This window comes from Notolepis coatsorum (genome assembly GCF_963971535.1).
Source record: "Notolepis coatsorum genome assembly, chromosome: 4".
Classification (NCBI taxonomy): domain Eukaryota; kingdom Metazoa; phylum Chordata; class Actinopteri; order Aulopiformes; family Paralepididae; genus Notolepis; species Notolepis coatsorum.
The window spans coordinates 72117869-72139839 of record NC_140168.1 but is presented as its reverse complement, the minus strand read 5'-3'; the positions used below and the strand labels follow the sequence as shown (position 1 = coordinate 72139839).

Sequence of the window (21971 nt, the reverse complement as noted above, 5' to 3'; positions counted from 1 at the left end):
TTTTTATATACAGTTCAACAGTGTAAAATATTTGTTTCCCCACTGTACAGAACACCGTTGGTCGCTTATTTGACTCTATGGAATACTGTTGACCCTTATTTCATTTCAAACCTTTATTTGTATATGTATTATAACCTATGTATGTATATATATGTTTCATTACATGTAGGCTTGGGCGGTATTACGGTATACCGGGGTATTTAGAGATACCGACGGTATTGAAAAATCACAGTTGTTTCAGTTTATATTTACACTGAAACTGAGTTTTGACGGGGACTGCACACACACAGCACGGCCAGCAGAGGGCAGTTTCCTAATGATTGATTGGCTATTGTGAGTCACGTGAGGAGAACACAGAGGTGCGTCACACTAACCTGTATGCATTTCCTCTATCTCTGAGCAGACTGCTAAAGCTTAAAGGCCAACCTCTAGGTTAAACCCTACTGATCAATTATGGGTAGTTTACATCATTGGTATATAATTTCATTATTTATTTATTTCCATTTGACACCGGAAATGCCACTCTGAAAGAGTTAAAAAGGTCCACGCACGAATAACATGCACGCGCGAATCAAAAAAGCTTATCAAAACGCCGACGTCACAACAGGTGTGGCTTGCATATTAATGAGCCGAATCTAATGTTGCTTTTCCACTAAAATAAAGTACTCAGTTTGTCTCCGTGTGGGGAGGCGGGGCTGCTGGTGATCAGCATGAGAGCTCCAGAAATGACACGTGAAAAACTGCAGACCACTGATTGGTCAGAAGAGAGACGCGTGACGTCACTGTTTGGGGAGTCTGAACGAAAACAGAATGTCCGCGCCGCCATCTTTAATGTCTCGCGTAGGATATCTTTTGTACGTTTGCAGCAAGAAACGAGTGCAATAAAAAAGGATACAGTCACTGTGTATTCTGCCTCATTTATTGATGAAACAAAACCGACATCAACACAATTTGCCACCGAGCGGAGAGTTTAGTCTGACAAAAAGATCGCTGATTAGTTACGCTTGTTGTTGGGGGTTAGGGACGTAACGTTAGTTAGCCTAATGCTAACGTTAGCAGATAGACACGAGAGGCTATCTGTGTAGAATAGACACAATGAGGTAACGTTAGCGTTAGCATAATAGACACAACGAGAGTCTGGTTAATGTTGTTATTGATTGATTGAATGAAAACTGTGTTTTACTCTGGCTTGCCAAGCTCATCATAGCCCCTTTCGTGACTGATGCACCGAGTGAAGCTTGTGGACTCGACAACAGCGGCGGCCGCAGGGCGCCGGAGCCCGCAGCGCTAGTTAGCTCATAGCTATCGTGTAACACTAGCCTTTGCGGGCTCGGGCGCCCTGCGGCTGCCGCCGCCGTCGCGTCCATGGGCCCCCCGGCAGGGCACCCGTGGGGTCGGGTCGGGGTGTACAGAGAGGAGAGAACCATTTTGGGTCGGCCGTTCATGCCGGCCAGCGAGCCGGATGTCGGGATATGTTGTTAGCACAATAGCTACCAAGCTAAGCTATGTTATCTACTAACGTTATAAACACAATGTGTACAACGACACAATGATTTACATTATTACAAATATGGTAACGTGGTTAGCTTTAGAGATGGATGGATGGCTATAATCACGGAGCAATAGTGAGGTGAAACAGATACATTTCCATTCGGCTAGTAGTAGCAAGCATATATCTATGGTAGCAAGGCTCTCTGCCTGCCACTAGCTGTGTGACTCTCAGCGCCCCCTGGTGATACCCCTGGTGACCAATACCTGTTGTGACGACATTACACGTGCACGTTATAAACCATTGATTAAAATATGCAAGTGCATGTTGATTGTGTTGGGCAGACAAAATGTTTTGATAAAAACGCTAAAACTGGGTCAATTTCAATACTTTTTTTTACAATTCTTCATGAAAGTCACTGTTGGCCTAGTCCACATTGTTTATTGAACAAAAATACAACGTGGAGGTTGACCTTTAAGCAATAATAATAATACGTTACCATTGAACGATGAAGCGTCGAAGTTAACCACCGTCACTCCAGCCCACGATGAGCTCCCTGACCACAGATGGCTAACGTTTTGTCAAACAAGAGCTAAACTTGCACACACTGTCTCATTTGGACAATTAAAGGACTGGAGTCTGTTCGGATTTAAGCAAAACCCTCGCCTCCACGAGTCGCCAGTGACTTCATCCAGCACAACGAGACTACGAGAGACGGAGGCACTTCTTTGGGAATGTAATATAAAACGGGGTGAGTGAGTGTTGAAATTTTTTAATCCTAATGCAACTGGCTCACATTGATACGATGGTGCCGGGCGGGCTGCCGGCCGGGCTAACTAGCTACCATTAGCTCACGTCGATACCTGGATGGTGGCGGCAGTGGCTACCTTCTGTGATTTGTTTACCTCGAGGTTGAAGAAAGTGCACTTTCAGGTTGAAAGAAAAGCCCTAATCTCAACGTGTTTCTATATAAGCAAGCGTTATGTATGGTGATAATAACGAGTATATTGTTAGCTGCGTCGCGGTCTGTGGTGCTTTTCTTTCATGCTAGGTTTTAGTGAGTCATTCCTCATCTTCATTGGGAAAAGTCTGGGAGTGTTGCATATTTGGATTTTATGGTGTTTTTTGTTCTTGATCCATTCATTGGGATGTTTCTTCTTGACTTGTACAACCCATGGGGGCAATTCCATGTGATCTCGGGCTCTACAAATACATTTGATTTGATTTTAACTAGAAAAAAGTAGATTTACATACAAATATTTAAAATGATGATCTTTATCTTTATTGCGGATCCGGGCCGCCCCGCCAAGGCAATGGTAGGGGAAACACGTGCGTTAGGGCTGGGCGATATGACGATATTATATAAATATCGGGTACAGTTCATTAACGATACACTTTTTCAACGTATCGTGGATATCGTGATGTTTTGCCCAAGAGGATTGTGTCGCGTCAATCTGTCCACACGTTACTCGTTCATATCTCAGCCTGTGCTGAGATATGCCCATTCCGCGGTCTGTTAATAAAGTTTTCAATCAGACAGATGTATGGAAAGGCTTTTATTATAACATTCGTTGTAGTAAAATCATTATGCCTCATTTAGTCATCCTGTGAAGCACTGGTCTCCTACTCGACGGCCGCGGGGAGCTAACGTTAGTAGCTTTGTTGATGTTCAGCACACGGGACATTCAGGAAGTCAAAAAATAATAACGCTTGACGATTGGTGCTAAGAACAGCAGGGCGGGTGCAAGCGGTGTGACGTCATTGGCAGACTCGACTGTCAATCAAAATGATTATGTTTCTGTCAGAATGAATGAATGAAAACTGTATTAAAAGGTTGCAGAATGGGTACAATACAGTACAGGAGGATGAAGACCAGAAAAAGACTTTCGGCTTTTTTACATAAGGGTCCTCCATTTTCAATTCATCAAAACATTTAGAGACATACATATATACAGTAGTTTCATAAAAATGCTAAAATGCTATTTATTTATTGATTGATTGATTTAAAACTTTAACATATTGCAGAATGGGTACAGTACAGCTCAATACATACAATTGTTAAGGGGATGCAGACCAGAGAAAGACTTTAGTCTTGTTTACATCAGGGTCCCCCATTTTCAATTCATCATATTTCATATCTAAATCATATAATATCTCATATGCAATATATAATCTAATAATCTAAATCTAATATAAAAATGCTAAATGCATGGGTATTTTATTTTGTCTTTAATGTTAGCTTGCAAACTCAAATACTGTCTTGGTAAGCCTCATAATGAATTGTTTGGGGTAAAAAAGAAAAACATCGTGATGTGTATCGCCGAAAGGTCAGAAAATATCGTGATATCATATTTAGGCCATATCGCCCAGCCCTAACGTGCGTGTGTGTGCTTTTGTGTGTGCGCTCGCGCGTTGAGGCTCGCTAAGCCTTTCTCCACGCATAATTTTTACCTCCGCCTGAGTAACGCCCCCGTTGATGACGGAGACGGTGGAATGTTGGTTCTGCTTAAATGGGTGTAAACGTGGGCTGATTCGCCAGAGAGCATCAAGGTTCAGAGGGTTCAGAACGGAGCTGGAGCTTGAACCGGAGCCCTGGCGGTGTGAAAGGGCTATCTGTGCCAGTCGCAGACTCTGTGTATGACTGTCACTCAAAGTGCTTATGTGGCTTTTGAGTACTTGATTAGAAATATAAAACAATGCATTTTTTTTTTTTTTTATAAAAGCTTACAGATGTGTTCAATAGACTCACAGGAATTGTGTAAAGTTGCCCAAATAGTGCTAGGAATAGCAATGCATGTCCCCTTTAATAATCCCGAGGGAAATTCGCCACTACAGATCGCTCACATTGAACAACAATAATCATTTAGTTAGTCAATAGGACTAAAATAAGAATAAGAATAGAATAATATAAAAAATAAGAATAGAATAAAATACCGGTCCGGGATATACATTCTGGTATGTATATATATATACATTCGAAAATCTTAAATATACAACTATCCAGACAAAAATATACAGTAACTTGTACAGTAATAAGTGTGAAAATGTAAAGTGTCCAGGAAGATTGTGAGAAGTGTACAATTCTTCTAAGTGTCCAGGAAGATTTCGCCGGTCTGTACTGTCGCCCTGTGCTCAGTGATGCAGTGAGGCACAGTGATGCATTATAGAGGCTAATGGTACATGTTGTTTGGTGTTTTGTCATACCATAGTACATGTTGTTTGGTGTTTTGTCATACCATAGTACATGTTGTTTGGTGTTTTGTCATACTGTTGTGAAGGGCCAGATTAAACCGAATATATATATTTATTTATATATATATATTTAATTGTATTTGTATATTCTCTAATATTCCCTGATATCCCTTGTATATTCCTTGTACGATATGCATTGAATATCCATTCTAGCCTACTGAACATCCCATAATAGTCTCCATTCTACTATTGGTCGAGACCTTGGTGCCAGGCTGCCATACCCCTCAGACCCAGTTCAAACGTACCGCTCCACATGTACGAACAAGTCCTAGTTCCGCGTAGGAATCTGGCTACCGCACCACTAATGGGACTATTTGTTCATAGTGCGTATATATACTGCGCTACTAAAGTAGGACTTTCTTTTCAGTCCAGTTTCTTACCCTCCAATAGAGTCACAGACGTAAAGCCTCCCCGCGACGCCACGTGTGGGAGTAAGGCCAAGTTCGCCTACCATCGGTATTGAGACATCGTGTATATTAATATTTGAATAGTCATATTTGGCACTATATCGTCGAGTTGGACGTAGTCTATTAAGCTAATAATAGTCTGTTAATATATAGTGCTTCGTGCGGTGAGAATACTACCGTAGTCAGTACCCCATCGTTTCGGGCAGAGAACTGGCTGCTTACCCAGGGTGGTTGACCCCATGTGAAGCTGCACCCGAGGAGCCCCAGAGCCGACGAGCGAGTGGACCTGTATACCGGATTATTCTACCGACGACAGCCCGCCTTCCCAGGCACGGATTATGCTTTGTATACTTCGATTATTCCATGGATAAAGACCCCCGACACTGCCGTGTGTTGGAACCCCCCCCCCCCTGGAGAGGACGCAAGGTGAGGAGACGCTCTGCAAGACGAGGTCGCTTCACGTCTCTCCCCCGTGGACCGGAGAGAGCCGGCCCACAAAGAGTCCACCTGCTTTCATCTGTGGTCCAAGGATCGCCGGCGCATTGAACGGCACTACAGTGGGTTCACCTGGGATACCCTTGGCCGGACGAGGCAGCCGGATTCTACCCCCCCCCCCCCCTCCTACTCCTGTCGGCTTACAAGCGACCGGATTAACCCCCTCTAGTGTATCTAGTATATAATCATTAAAGTATCATTGCTGTTATTCCTTAACTATTCCAGGTCGTATATTTACCACCTGCGCCTTCAGAGATTGGACATTCTCTATTGATATACCGACGAATACTCTTTGCCATAAAAGTGCATACTATTTCAATTCATAAATGTAATTAAGTGATTAAGTGCTTGTTCTACACACCATCGCTGTGTAGAAATAAAGACCTGTTTCGACTTCGTACATTTGTGTTGGATCCGTTTCATCTACGTGAGAGTGTTTATGATAATATATTTATGCCGTGTACTGGGTGGCCGAATATTAAGTACAAAGGTAGTGGTAGTAAGTATCATATCTAGTAATACAGTCAGGGAATTGTACCCCTCAGTTACAATTGGTCCTTCGAGCCGGAGGGTAATCAGTGTAATATTAATATAGTGTTATTAATATTGAAATGGCCTATGATGAACACTCCACGAAACGATCCTCCTAACCAACGCCCGCAGCGCGAACGACGGCTCCCTCAGTACTTAGAGGCTTACGCTGTCAGTCAACAACCTAGTCTTCTACTAACAGTAAACGCGGTAAAACTAGAAAGTAAAAGTATGTCTAACCCCAACGCCCAGACTACCCCGACCATAGAGGCCCCTACGGGCTCTAATGTAACTGACCAAGTTCACGGTGGGGACCAGTGGGAACCAGACATGACTTCACACCCCGCCAGTACTGAAGAAGTAGTCCCCGATGAGTCCCGGGAGGAATACAACGCTACCGAGAGAGAACTCGGCACGGAAGAAGACGGGGAGAGCACCGTGGAGATAGAGCTCCAAGGCTCCGCAAGGAGTACCCCGAGGGAAGGCTCCCCTATACAACCGCCTTCTCCCAGCGAGGCAGAGAGGACCCTACAGCAGGCCTTCCTCATCAGCCTGAACGCCGCTGCTGAACGCGACCGACTGCAGATCCAGCAGCGAAGCGAACACGAGCAGATACGTCTAGAAATAAGACGCATTCAGATGGAAGAGAATGTGGCCCGAGAACGAGCCGGTGCTCAACGGGACGCAGCGCGCGACAGACAGCAGTCGCAACTAATAGAACAGCTGATCAAACGGACAACACCCTCTCCCTCCGCCAGAGGCTCCAGGAACTCGTCTAGACACACCTCCAGGGCGGCATCCCCTAGCCGAGTAAACAACCCTGAACTTGACCAACAGACGAGGTCTATACCCCCCACAGACCACCTCCCCCCACCGGTCCAAGCGAGACCTAGCAACCGGGAAGGAGCAGCATATCCTGTGGAGAGGCTAAACCAGAGACTACAAGCACTGGATGACCTAACTGAAGACGAAGAGGAAGAGGAGGAGAACCACGCCCGAAGACAGCACAGTACTCTACCGGACCAGGAGGTCCGGTACAGCCCAGGCTATACTCCCGCGGAGCTGCGCTACAGACCCCCGACTCTATACCCGGGTGAGCACGACGCACGACCCGCACCGAGGAACAGCACCTGGACAAGCGGGCCATGGTACACTGCCGGTACCAGCCCATACCAAGGAGCGGGAGGAGACTCGCCTAGGAGGCCTCTCCCCCAACGCTCGCCGATGTATCCACAGTCAGCGTCATACATTGGCACGCCTATGGTACCCGACTTCACCCAAGAGAACCGGGCCCAGTATACAGAACTCCGCATGTGTCTGGAGACCATGTTGGTGGATGTATTGGATGAACGCCACAAATACGCCATCCTACTGAAGCACTTAAAGGTACCCCGCGCACATAATATAGCGCTCGCCTACGCGACTTCCACCACCCCATACACAGCAGCGCTGGTAGCATTGGACCAGAGGTATGGGCGCATATGGGATTACGTGATCCAGGAGATCCGACACATCGACCGCTTACCCCCAGCAATAGACAATCGAGCACTGGACGACCTGTCCATCAGAGTGCAGTCCCTGGTAGGGATGTTGGGAGCGCAAAGAGAGAAGGGGAGGCATGAACTTTACGCCAACTCAAATGTGGAAAGGATCCTGGAGAAGCTGCCGCCCGCTCGTCAGGAGCGCTTTAGGCGGCAGAGGGACCACAGAGACCCGAATGGCCCTGAACCGAACCTCCTCGATCTAGCAGACTTCCTGGCGAGAGAAGTCAGCAGCCTACGGCTAGATACATTCGGACGGAGCACCCCTGGCTCCAGAGAAGGAACCAGACGACTAAATGATGGAAGAAGATCGGTGACTGTGATGCACCAATCGGAGTCAGTACCGAGCAGCAGGAGCCACAGTACCCCCTCCAGAACGGAGAAGTGGAAGATAGTGTGCCCCTACTGTGAGAAAGAACACTGGCTAGCGCAATGTGACTCCTTCCCCAAGCTGAACGCGGAGGAAGCAGGTCAATGGATAAAGTCCAACAAGCGCTGTTTTCGCTGTGCGCGCTCACACATGGCAGCCGAATGCCGCTTAAAGAAAAGGTGCACCAAGTGCGATGGAGCCCATCTGGACATACTTCATGACAGTAACAGACGGCGCCCTTCACCTGCACCATCCAGCCGCAAAGCGAGCGTCATGTACATCGATCCCGCCAGCAGCAGTGGAGCCCGAGTACTCCTAAAAGTAGTGCGTGTGACACTAAGCTACCAGAATAAAGTCCTGGACACTTACGCCGTCCTCGATGACGGGTCAGAGAAGACCCTGCTGCTCGCCTCCGCTGCGGCCCAGCTAGGGCTGCGGGGAAGCGAAACCCAAATGACAATTCGGACAATAAGACGAGATTTGAAGACGATAAAGGGCGAGAATGTCTCATTCTCTATCGCAGCAAGCGGCCAGTCTGAGCGACGGTACCAGATTGCAGACGCTTTCACCAGCCAAGAAATAGGACTGTCGCGGTACACATACCCCGTCGCCAAGCTGATGGAGAAATATGCACATCTGCGCAAGTTACCGATCCCGCTCATAGACAATGCTATGCCGACCCTGTTGATAGGCTCCGACCATGCAGACCTCATTGTCCCGATAGACCGGGTTCATACCGGACCCCGAGGCTGTCCTGCAGCAGTCGAGACCCGTTTGGGATGGACTCTCCAAGGCCCGCTCGCCAAATCTCTCAACCGAAGTACAGCCACTAGATGTCTCCACTCCCGAGTCACAGAGGGAGAAACCGCACTCCTGCAACACGTAGAGCGGCTATGGACCTTGGAACAAATGCCCTTTAAGAACGGAAAGAAAGACATTCGCTCTAAAGATGACATTTACGCAATTCACCTCCTCGAGACAGGGACCAAGAGAGTCCCGGTCAACGGCGTGTTGAGATACGCCACGCCACTCCTGCGGCGAGAAGGAATGCCTACTTTCCACGCCAAGACAGACGCCACAGAACGGTACCTGCTGAACACGGAGCGGCGCTTAGCCAAGAACCCCGCCCAAGAGAGTGTATACCGCGCTGAGATTGAGAAGCTCATCACAGCGGGACACGTCACAAAGATGGACATTAAAGAGGCTGACCAGACCACTGAATCGTGGTACGTGCCCCACCACAAGGTCCATCACAACGGTAAAGACCGCATAGTATTTAACTGCAGCTACCAGATCGGATCCCAAAATCTGAATAAAGAGTTACTGCCCGGTCCCACACTCGGCCCCTCCCTACTCGGCGTTCTACTCCGCTTCCGCCAGGAAAAGGTGGCCATCAGCGGGGACATTAAAGGAATGTTCCTGCAGGTGAGATTAGTAGAGGCGGACAAGCCCCTGTTACGGTTCCTATGGAGAGAGAAGCCAGGAGATGAGCACCCAGCCATCTACCAATGGGAAGTCCTCCCCTTCGGAACGACGTGCAGCCCCTGCTGTGCGACATTTGCACTACAGAAACATGTAGCAGAGGACCCAGCAGCGGACGAAGAGGTCCGACACAGCGTAAAGAACAGCTTCTACGTAGACAACTGTCTACAAAGCCTTTCAACCCAGGAAGGAGCCGAGGCTCTCCTGATTAAACTCCGCGCCTCATTGATCAAAGGCGGCTTTGATCTCAGGCAGTGGGCCAGCAGCGATCCGCAAGTACTGCGCAGCCTCTCCTCCGAGGACAAGGCAGCCAGCAGCGAGACCTGGATGGCTACAATCCCGGGAGAAGCCCAGGAGATGACCCTGGGATTGGTGTGGCGATTCAAAACAGATTCGCTTCACTACAGACACAAGCCCCTGACTACGGAGCAGGGAAGGCCGGCGGCGGCGCCGACCACCAGACGGAGTGTGTACACAACACTCGCCCGACAATATGACCCGCTAGGATGTATTCTACCGTACACCACCAGGGCAAAAATGATTGTACGAGCATTGTGGGACAAGGACCAGGGCTGGGACGACCCCATTCCCGCACACCTTGCATCCACCTGGAGAGAGTGGGAGATGGAGCTCCACTCACTCCCAGGCGTTAATATGCGCCGAAGCTACTTCCCACCCACGGTGAGGCCAGAGACATGTAAAATGGACTTACACGTCTTCAGTGACGCCTCAGAGGTCGCATACGGATCAGTAGCCTACTTGCGGGCCCAAGACCAGGGGGGAGAGATCTACACAGCATTTGTCCTCGCCCGCTCGAGAATAGCCCCACGCAAGCAACAATCTATCCCACGTCTAGAGCTCTGCGCAGCCCTAGCCGGAGCGCACCTAGCCACGCTCATCCAACGTGAGCTCACCATACCGGTGTCTAGAACAATCCTGTGGTCAGATTCCACGACGGTACTCGCCTGGATCAAATCGGACTCATGCAAGTACAAAGTCTTCGTGGGAGTCAGAGTCACCGAGATTCAAGACTTAACCGAAGAGTTAACCGGAGAAACAGAGTGGCGCTACGTTGATACAAAACAGAACCCAGCTGACGTCATCACCCGGGGGATGCCCCTGGATGACCTCACCCGTCGCAATGTCTACAGTGACGGCCCCGCATTCCTAAGACTCCCGGAAGGACAGTGGCCCATGCCTATCCCGAGGGAAGCAAGTCCAGAGGAGGTGGAAAATAAGAAGTCTGTGTTCTGTGGATTGAGCACCGTAGCCTCCACCGACCCTAACATAGACGATTGCACGTCCATAGAGAGTGCACAACAAAGAACATTCCTGCGGTACCACCCGGAGTGCAAGTCCCCCGCTGATATGTCAGCAGCTAACTACGAGGAAGCAGAATTGCTTCTACTGCAGCGAGCCCAGAGAGACTCGTTCCCCGATGAATTGGCCTGTCTACAGGGAGGAAAGCCCGTCCCATCCGACAGCAGATTAATTCACCTGGCCCCCGAGAGCGACGCTCATACCCTCATCAGAGTGGGTGGTCGCCTACGCAGAGCCCCCAATCTACCGGATGACATTAAATACCCGATCGTATTGAACAGCCGACACAAGGTCACAGAGCTGATTATAAAGAAATACGATGAGGATGTACATCACGCAGGAGCAGAAAGAGTCTTCGCGGAAATCAGACGTCGTTACTGGATCCTACAAGGAAGAGAGGCGGTACGACGCTTCCAGCGAACATGTCTAGACTGCCGCAAGTGGCGCGCGCAGCCCAGCATACCAAGGATGGCTGACCTTCCTCCATGTCGCCTCCGAATCGGTGACAAGCCATTCCACTCAACGGGTATGGACTGCTTTGGCCCGCTGCACATAAAGAAAGGAAGAGGAACCGAGAAGCGGTGGGGTATTGTATTCAAATGCATGACCACCAGAGCGATACACATCGAGCTTCTCCCGACCATGAGCACAGACTCATTCCTTATGGCCTTCCGAAGATTCACATCACGGAAAGGAAGACCGTCTACCCTATTGTCCGATCATGGGACAAACTTCAAAGGCGGCGAAAGAGAGCTGAGAGAGATCTTCCAAGCTATGGGCCCAGAACTTAAGACCCACCTCGCTCCAGCACAGGTTGATTTCCAATTCAACCCCCCAAACGCACCCCACTTCGGTGGCACTTGGGAACGAGAAGTGCGCTCCATAAAGACAGCCCTGTACGCAGTACTTGGGGCCCAGACTGTGGCGGAAGAAGTCCTAATGACAGTCCTCACGGAGATTGAGGGAGTACTTAACTCGAAGCCCCTCGGATATGTCTCCAGTGATGTGGCGGATATCGACCCAGTTACCCCCAACACACTCCTGATGGGGCGGCTAGATCCTGCATTACCCCAGACAATGTACCGGCCTGAAGAAGCGAACGGCCGACGAATGTGGAGGTACAGCCAAGTATTAGCCGACAAGTTTTGGAACAGTTTCCTACTGCACTACCTACCGTCTCTACAGACCCGCCAGAAGTGGGTAAAGGAGAGAGACAATTTGACAGAAGGAACAGTCGTCATGATTATTGATCAATCACTGCCCAGAGCTATGTGGCCGGCCGGCCGCGTAAGCAAAGTGATCACCGGTGCCGACGGCAAGGTCCGAGCAGCTGAAGTGCTCGTCCAGGGTCGCACTTACACCCGTCCCGTGGCAAGGCTCATAGAACTGCCTCGACTCCCAGACACAATCGATGATGACCATGACCCTACAACCCTATGACTTTGTGAAGTTGACTGACCCCTACAGCAAACCCTTATGTGTAAATAGACAACGCGATTAATCTGTCTCTGTTTAACTGATTAGGTCTGGGACCTATTCAGGGGGTGGCTGTTGTGAAGGGCCAGATTAAACCGAATATATATATTTATTTATATATATATATTTAATTGTATTTGTATATTCTCTAATATTCCCTGATATCCCTTGTATATTCCTTGTACAATATGCATTGAATATCCATTCTAGCCTACTGAACATCCCATAATAGTCTCCATTCTACTATTGGTCGAGACCTTGGTGCCAGGCTGCCATACCCCTCAGACCCAGTTCAAACGTACCGCTCCACATGTACGAACAAGTCCTAGTTCCGCGTAGGAATCTGGCTACCGCACCACTAATGGGACTATTTGTTCATAGTGCGTATATATACTGCGCTACTAAAGTAGGACTTTCTTTTCAGTCCAGTTTCTTACCCTCCAATAGAGTCACAGACGTAAAGCCTCCCCGCGACGCCACGTGACAGACAGCGAATATGACTAATTATCGGAATTCACAGATTGCATATTTATACTGAGTATCGGCCGATAACGATCGGTGGCCGATCGATCGGGGCATCCCTACATACCATAGTACATGTTGTTTGGTGTTTTGTCAGACCATAGCCATGTATGACGGTTGTTCTGGGTCGGAATCTGTTTCTGCTGGGTCTGGTCTAACCTTTTTCGTATTCAAGTTGATACGCTTCATTATTTTACATTGTTTCGTGAATCATGACACAGTGTTCATGACGGGCAATGAATGATGATCTCCAGCCTGAATGCTCTAGGTGCTGCTTTGCGCTCGAGAGACAGAAAGACACGGCGCCAGTGGACTCTGGGCAGTTCAAAGGAGGATAATAAATAATCTGCCAACTGTTTGACCAAGTCTGACTTTAATATTTGAATAATGATAATACATTTTTTTAAACTAAACACACAACAACGAAAGTCAAGTCGCAATGAAAGTAAAGTCGCAACGCCATGACCAATACATATTTTTAGTAGCACTGGACAGATTTACGGTGGCAAATGTGACCAAATTGGTCGCAGTCTGGGGGCCGGCTTTTACTAAATAAATGTCTTGTCTGTCTGTCTCCCTATTTCTCTCTCCCTCTCTTCCCCCTCCCACCTCCCAGGCCCAGTAGTTTTCCATCACCATGTCTGGTCCAGTCACCAGCCGCTCCAGAGTCTACCCTGACGTCAACACACAGAGACCCAGAGAATACTGGGACTACGAATCCCATGTTGTAGAGTGGGGGTAAGAATACTAGGACTACAAATCCCATGTAGTAGAGTGGGGTATGAACTATGAATACTAGGACTACAAATAGTAGACTATAGACTAATAGACTACCACATAGTAGAGTAGGGTAAGAATACTAGAACTACAAATCCCATGTAGTTAGGGTTGGGTAGCGATATTGATTGAATTAGCCTTGGTTTCAGGAGGTCGGTACCTGCCATTGATGTCAACTGAGTTTCCATAGTAGTTCAGCAGAAACTCAGCGCAAAGCAAACTAGAGATACCTGCAAGACGGCCGTGCTAAAAATAGCGTTTATAGAGAAAATCTTCACACATTCAAAAAAGATTTAAGAATCAATTTGATTAGATTCAAATGAAGCGATTCCAATGTTGTATATTTATTCTAAACGGACTGGAACTTCATACAGATCTCTTGACACTTGTGGTGTGTGTGCGTGTGTGTGCGTGTGTACAGTAACCAAGACGATTACCAGTTGGTGAGGAAGCTCGGCAGAGGGAAATACAGCGAGGTGTTTGAGGCCATCAACATCACAAACAATGAGAAAGTAGTCGTCAAAATACTAAAGGTACACTAGTATATGTACACTAACACACACTAACACTCACACACTAACATACACACAACCACACAACACTCAAACCAAGAGGCATTTTATATAACCTAAACATAAATATGGGCCACTTATTTGTTTATTATATGGATCCCCATTAGTACACACCCATGGGTGAAAGACTATTCTTCCTGGGGTCCGAACACATACGTAACTTAAAACATTGGAGTAATAACAAAACAATAAAAACATAAAAAACACTTTAGCTTAACACTTTCAGTGCCACGAGGTGGCGCCAGAGTTAGCTCTTGAATGCCACCATCGGCGCCAATGTTACGCTTAATATCGCCTAATCTATGTTTTAAATTATGGCTATGTGTCTAATCTGCCCGTCGCTTATCAAAGAATCCTTTTCCAGTCAGTGCTGTCAAGGCAGATTGGTTTTTTATCGCTTCATTTCCGTTTGAGAGCATTTTGAAAAGCACCCGTTTGAGGTAAAAACTGTCCATTCTGGACCATTCTATGATAATCGTCTTTTACTGGAATATTCCAGAACGTTGATATTTGTCGGCCTATTTATGAATCGTTTTCAAATAAACGCTAGATGATCAATATTATACGTGCACGCACGCACATTCGAGCCTCGCACGGATAATCGCCGTGTTCATTTCCTCTTGGATTTTTACAGTGAAACCGATAGAGCCCATTTCACAAAACAGCTTATATCTTCATCAAAATGAGTCTGATTATCCTAACACTGATAACATAGATTCCTTACCTGACATCAGATGGTATCCAACTGGTATATTCCAATTCCTGATCACCATTCGAAAAAATCGATAAGTGTATAGATCCAACGTGATACAGTAGTACACATGATTCCGCGGGGCTCAGAGGATCAGAATGAACTCTGATAACCCCGGCTGTATCAGTGGACTTGAAAATGTGGAGTACAGGATTTTTTCCCCCATCCATTTTCATTGAGTCCATTCCAAAATCCCTTATGTCATCTGGGAGACGATAGGGGGCGCTTTTTTCCACATCTGATCGCCGGCGGCGCTCGGGTAGACTAGGGTAGGCTCGCGTGATTCAATATGATTTCAGATCGCTAAAAATAAATAAATAAAAAATTCAGAGAAATCTCGTGAGTGGCTTTCAACGAGATATTAATAATTCCGAGAAAACTTGTGAGTGGCATAGAAAGTGTTAACACATTGACGTCCACTGGGATTAGACGGGCCCCACTCTATAAGGCCAGCTTATCATAACACGGTTTATCTGCGTGAGGGTGTTTGTAGAGCTAAATCTATATTTTAAATGATTGCTATGTGTCCATTCTCATTGTCAATTGACACTATAAACCTTCCCTTCAATATGCCTTAAAGAAATAATTTTTTCATCATACGTTCCCATTTTATAGCGTCGTGAATATAAGCATTATATGGGATTGGTCTGGTATAATTCCTGCAAAACGAGTTACAGGGCGCTAAGCTAATAACGTTAAATCGATTGCCGTTTCGGGGGACGTTGTTTCTGATTATTGATTACCAATAACGGCATTCGTTATTGTAGCCTCATTCACTGATAGGCTGGTTGGCTATGCTAACAAGGCCTGATCAGCATGAAATCTACGTGAAATCGTTCTTACCTGTGGCCGGTTGGATCCCAAAAAGGATTTCCCAGTTATTGATCCCCATCTGGTAGATCGATATGTCCATTGGCTGATGCTATATTCCTTTACTGCATACTGAATTCGGCGTCGCAAAAGGTATTCCATGCGATCTGATGAAGGCATAGCTTCAGGCTAACAGAGAAAGTAGGCCTGAATGAAAAAAAATTACATCCGGTCTGAAAACAAGGAGTACTCCATTCTCGAGACAGCGCCACTACCAGGATCTGGCCGGTAATGCACTTTTCCGAATTCCAAGAGTAGGGTACATCTGCAGTGCTCCTCTGTGACATTGAGTAGGATATTAAAATGCAATAAAAGCAAATACGAGTTTACCACGTGTATATATATATATATATATATATTGGGGACGAGTTTACCACGTGTATATATATATATATATATATATTTGGGGAAGCATGGTGGTTGGCCACGAATGTGTTAAGTACATTCTCAATATCTGCAAAATCACAACACAAAAAGGCTCCAAATACAATACTAACTAAATAAATCAATAACTCAACTGTATTTCATTATTCATAATAGCGTTTTTCAACTTTTTCTTGAAAGTAAATTTGTTGCTGATAATAATTATATCCACAGGTATACAATTCAGCTCTATACATTACAGTTCTCTTAAGTGCATTTGTTCTTGGTAGAGGTAGAGTAAAATTAAGACCCAAGGCGTGTCTGGTGATATAGCCATGTCTAGTATTGGTGGGTTGTAGTTCTTCTGACCACAAAGACTTGGTTTACCAACTTTACAAATATTAAACAAAAATGGGTCTCTTATATCTGTCTTGTTGTCTGGTTTTAATACTGGTTAATGTCTGTCCTGTTGTCTGGTTTTAATACTGGTTCATATATCTGTCCTGTTGTCTGGTTTTAATACTGGTTCATATATCTGTCCTGTTGTCTGGTTTTAATACTGGTTCATGTCTGTCCTGTTGTGTGGTTTTAATACTGGTTCATGTCTGTCCTGTTGTGTGGTTTTAATACTGGTTCATGTCTGTCCTGTTGTCTGGTTTAATACTGGTTCATGTCTGTCCTGTTGTCTGGTTTTAATACTGGTTCATGTCTGTCCTGTTGTCTGGTTTTAATACTGGTTCATGTCTGTCCTGTTGTCTGGTTTTAATACTGGTTCATGTCTGTCCTGTTGTCTGGTTTTAATACTGGTTCATGTCTGTCCCGTTTGATTTGAATACTGGTTCATGTCTGTACTGTTGTCTGGTTTTAATACTGCTACCCCTTGTTTCTTCTAGCCAGTGAAAAAGAAAAAAATTAAGCGCGAGATAAAAATTCTTGAAAACTTGAGAGGAGGACCTAACATCATCTCACTGCTCGACATCGTCAAAGACCCTGTGGTATGTACCATCATTATGTCCCATATCCCAATTTTTACACACACTACCTAATTTGACTTAATGTTTATATTTCTATTGTCAATTTAGACAACAAAATTGTTTATCACCACTCACAATATCAAAAAACACCTGTGTTAATCTAATATATCTCGTATAATAATCTGATCTAATTGAGTAATTAGCATAATCTATGATCATTAGTGGTCCACTTCTACAAGGCCTTTTGCATGTTCTTGGTATCTAGGGACATCTATGTACCTCAGGGAATGTATTCCCAGTGTCATAAATACTGTGTCTGTTACTAGGCTTGAGTAAATTGTAATGAACCCAAGGACAATATAAACTTTCCTTTTTTTTCATCTTTGACGGTGAATGCCATGCTAAATTTTACCAGACATGAAAGATTGCCTCATTTGAGCTCATTCAGCACCTTCTTGAGATCACGTGTACAAAAACCTAAGCAAATTAATAAAGGGAAGATGAGTAAACAGAAGGTTTTGTAGATACAGTACGGAATTCTGCCATCCGGACACATGCAATTTGAAATATGATTATAGAATATAGAATATCAGGCCTATAAATGACCTTATTATAGCCAAGTCGCACATCTATGGATTGGGCCAAATATCCCCTTTCCAATGGCAGAGTTCAATCTGGATTTAGTATCACTAGGCATGCAGCAAAAACTAGCAAAAAAAAGTATGGAAATTTCTCATCAGATTTTTTCATCAGATTGCAACGCTGTTTTTTGCTAGACGTTCATAGAAAGGTAGAGAAACTAACTGCGTTCTAATTTATGCCAATAGCATTCAGGTTTGTGGGAGATGATCCCGAAAATTAAGATAAATAAAAAAGTAAATCCACAAGTCAGATGATTGACTTGAGCTGGGTAGTGTAGTTTTTCGAAATTCCAAAGTCCAAAAGCCCTGGGTCTCCTCTCCTCATATGACTACAAACAAAATGGCGAAGCGCATTTCCTAGTGTTTATATTCTCCTGTTTCCGACTAGATTTCCAAAACTCATATTTCACTAATAACACTTTAACACTTTGATCGCCGGGGTTAAATTCATAATTTACCATCCCTCGCCAGCCCTATTTAACATGGAGAAGTTCCCCTTCTTTGCAGGGCTATAACTTTTTGAATTGTATTGCTAAATTGACATTACTATGGCCCATTCAACGTCTTATATCTATTGTTCAGGGTGTAGCAACGTTATACTTTTTCATTCACATATTCATACTAAAATACGGTCTAAAGTATAAGTATGTTTTTATCGTTTTCTGCAGCTTTCTCCAGAACTTGATTTATAGCCCCAAATGCATTATATTGATGATGAAATACAGTTTGATAGGAATCTGTGCGAGATAAAAAATGTCAACTGGACGTGCTTCTAGGAGTTACTAAGTATGATCTGATGTTGACCGGATGGGCGGGGGGTCGTTTATAATTCCGTGGGCAACGTTATATCATTCATCTAGTGTGGGTGATATGATCATTAGAGCAGTTAGTAAAGAACACGTTGAAAAATAACGCTGGATCTTACCGTATCTTCCTCGCGCCGTTGGACGATGAGCGTGGAACTGAAATATTCCTATTATGGGATGTAGAAATATTCTATCCATTTCCAGGTTGTATAATAGTATATACGTCCAAATCATGTTGTTTATCGAGTTATTTGCAACCGATCGACATCCAGTGTGTCAAGATGGAGTCCTGCTAACGATAGCGAGTGCCCGGACGAAATATGGGTGAGCACCACTTCATCCGCATCACTTCCTGTTTGGGCGATCGGCCGATCGGCCACCAGATGGCGCTCTTGAACCGTTGGAGAGTTGAGAGGGGCTCACCAGTACATATAATGAAATATGATTTCGATCACAGATTTTTTAAATATTGATATCAAAGACGCTGTCCAGCGTCTTCAGCAGAATAAGCATGGCGGGGAAAGACGCTGCCCAGCGTCTTCGGCGATTAAAGTGTTAACCTATTGGTAAACAAACATATTGCTGAAAATATACACGTTGATTGCTGTTTTGACAGGGTTAGGGTCTTTACTCTTGGCTACATTTGAAGAAGAAAAAACGCAACATTAATTCATACAGTCTGTAGAGATGGATTTATGGCTTGATGTCATTTGCTGTCCACCACCGGACCGCTCGGGCTTAAGAGGTTAAATATGTGTTTTCTTGCATTGAGGACAAAAGAGAGGGAGCTCACTATGTTGTGTGAAGTGCAGTCTGGCACATGAACGCATCACGTCGTCAAAAATGAAATACCATTTAGGAACAAAACACTCACTTATAAAGACAAACCTGTTGAGTACTTTCAAAAGACGACTCCAGGAGCTGAGGGCATCACAAAAGTGCCATCGTTAAACATCTTCGTGTTCAAAGCAAGAGCAGGCACTCTGTTCATCCTACCATGTAGCTCACCATACTGCAAAGTCTGAGAAGCCCCACACCATTGCAGAAGACCTTATCTTACCTGCAGCCTTTGCGGAGGACCTTATCTTACCTGCAGCCATTGAGGAAGACCTTATCTTACCTGCAGCCTTTGCGGAGGACCTTATCTTACCTACAGCCTTTGAGGAAGACCTTATCTTAACCTGCAGCCTTTGCGGAGGACCTTATCTTACCTACAGCCTTTGCAGAGGACCTTATCTTACCTGCAGCCTTTGCGGAGGACCTTATCTTACCTACAGCCTTTGCGGAGGACCTTATCTTACCTGCAGCCTTTGCGGAGGACCTTATCTTACCTGCAGCCTTTGCGGAGGACCTTATCTTACCTACAGCCTTTGCAGAAAACCTTATCTTACCTGCAGCTGTTACGGTTGAGGAAGACCTCATCTTACCTGCAGCCGTTGCAGAAAACCTTATCTTACCTGCAGCTGTTACGGTTGAGGAAGACCTCATCTTACCTGCAGCCGTTGCAGAACACCTTATCTTACCTGCAGCCATTGTGGAAGACCTTATCTTACCTGCACCCATTGCAGAAGACCATGTCTTACCTACAGCCGTTGACATGGTCAGAAAGGTGCTGGATCACCCTGTAGCAGTTAAGCTGGAGACCATACCACTGTCCAATGATACCATAAGTTAGGTCGATTTGAAGAAATGTCCAATGACATCAAACAGACAGCTTGCATCAAGGCAAGTGCTCACTATGCATTACAGATGGACCAATCCACAGACATCACACACAGACCATGCAATTTGACTCATTTACATATTTAAGAGCAGAAATGTATCCACCTTCCTATTGGGAAGATGAATTCAATATTCTAATGATATATAAAATGACAAATGATACCTATTCAAGAAATATTCGACTGAAAATATTTATAGACTTACAGCAACAACAAAAAAAGGTATTCTCTATAGATTTTCATATTAAACAATTTCCTCTATGCAGATATTGTAGTGAGGAAGAGGAAGATCAGATGCATTTGTCTTTTTGCCTTCATGTAGTAAGCCTGTAGACAAACGTTCAAAAGTGGTTTGCTTCATTATCTGTTAAGTTGAAGTTAACACTTTAGATAAAATAAGATATTCCTTTATTGATCCCCTTGGGGAAATTCAGGCATCATAATAGCATGGCGGATGGGGAGGGGAGGTACAGGTAGTAAAAACAAGAAATGTAAACAATATGACAAGTTAATACAATTAACTAACTAACTCACTGAAATATACAGTATTCACATAAGGTGCAGTATGCATATGGTAGTGTTATTGTCCTTTTTAGGTTCCTAGTAGTTGTAGTTGGATGTCTGGCAGCAGTCCCTGCCCACTGTTGTGGAGCCTGATGGCCACTGGTATGAAGAACTGGCCGAGGCGGTTAATTGAGTGTCGGGGGGGTGGTATGAGTCTGTGACTGAACGTGCTTCTCATCTTGACTAGCTCGTCGTAGAGGGGGTGGGAGGGATTCTCCAGGATAGCAGCTAGCTTCCTTCTCATCCCCCTCTCTGCCACCACCTCTAGTCTGACCAGCTCGACTCCCACCACGGAGCTAGCCTTCCTCACCAGCTTGTTCAGTTTGTTGGTGTCCCTCGAGTTGATGTAGCCCCCCCAGCATGCCACAGCATAGAAGAGGACGCTGGCCACTACAGACTGGTAGAACAGCCTGCTCCCCTTCCATAGAGGGCCTCTGTGTTGTCCGACCAGTCCAGTTTATTGTTCAGGTGTACCCCAAGGAACTTATATGACTCCTCCACCTCCTCCCCTCGGATGGTGATGGGGGGGGGGGGGGGGGGGGGCTCTTCTTGCCTTGATTAGCTTATTATGATATGTTAATATTATGATGGGTGATTTGAGTGATCAGATCTAATAAGTCTTTCTTTGTTTCAGTCACGAACCCCAGCCTTGGTATTTGAACATGTCAACAACACAGACTTCAAGGTAATTAAAACATTATTCTCTCTATTGTATAATAAGCTGCGTTGGGAGGTAAGCGCATTTGTCACACTTGGCTATTGGCTTATGCTTAACCCTTTCACTACGACACTACAGAAGGTTAACCTTTCACTACCACACTACAGACGGTTAACCATCTGTAGTGTGGTAGTGAAAGGGTTAACCTTCTGTAGTGTGGTTGTGAAAGGGTTAACCCTTTGTCATGTGGCAGTGAAAGGGTTAACCTTCTGTATTGTCGCAGTGAAAGGGTTAACCCTTTGGTAGTGAAATGTACATGTACAGTCTGATGCTCCAACTTCGTGGAATGAGCTTCAGTTTAAAGGCAATAATAAGTCGTTTCAGCCACT

The 21971-nt window shown here is 45.5% G+C and overlaps 1 protein-coding gene across 4 annotated transcripts in view; it reads left to right on the top strand.

Annotated features, from left to right (window-relative positions):
• Positions 1-21971, top strand: part of LOC311227709 (casein kinase II subunit alpha) — a 58022-nt gene that overhangs the window by 4290 nt on the left and 31761 nt on the right. For all 4 annotated transcript variants that reach the window (XM_084313471.1, XM_084313472.1, XM_084313469.1 and 1 more), the window contains 4 exons: positions 13502-13623; positions 14084-14195; positions 17112-17213; positions 21559-21609. In XM_084313471.1, coding sequence (XP_084169597.1) covers positions 13523-13623; positions 14084-14195; positions 17112-17213; positions 21559-21609 — 366 coding nt within the window. In that variant the 5' untranslated portion in view covers positions 13502-13522. The remainder of the gene's footprint in view (positions 1-13501; positions 13624-14083; positions 14196-17111; positions 17214-21558; positions 21610-21971) is intronic.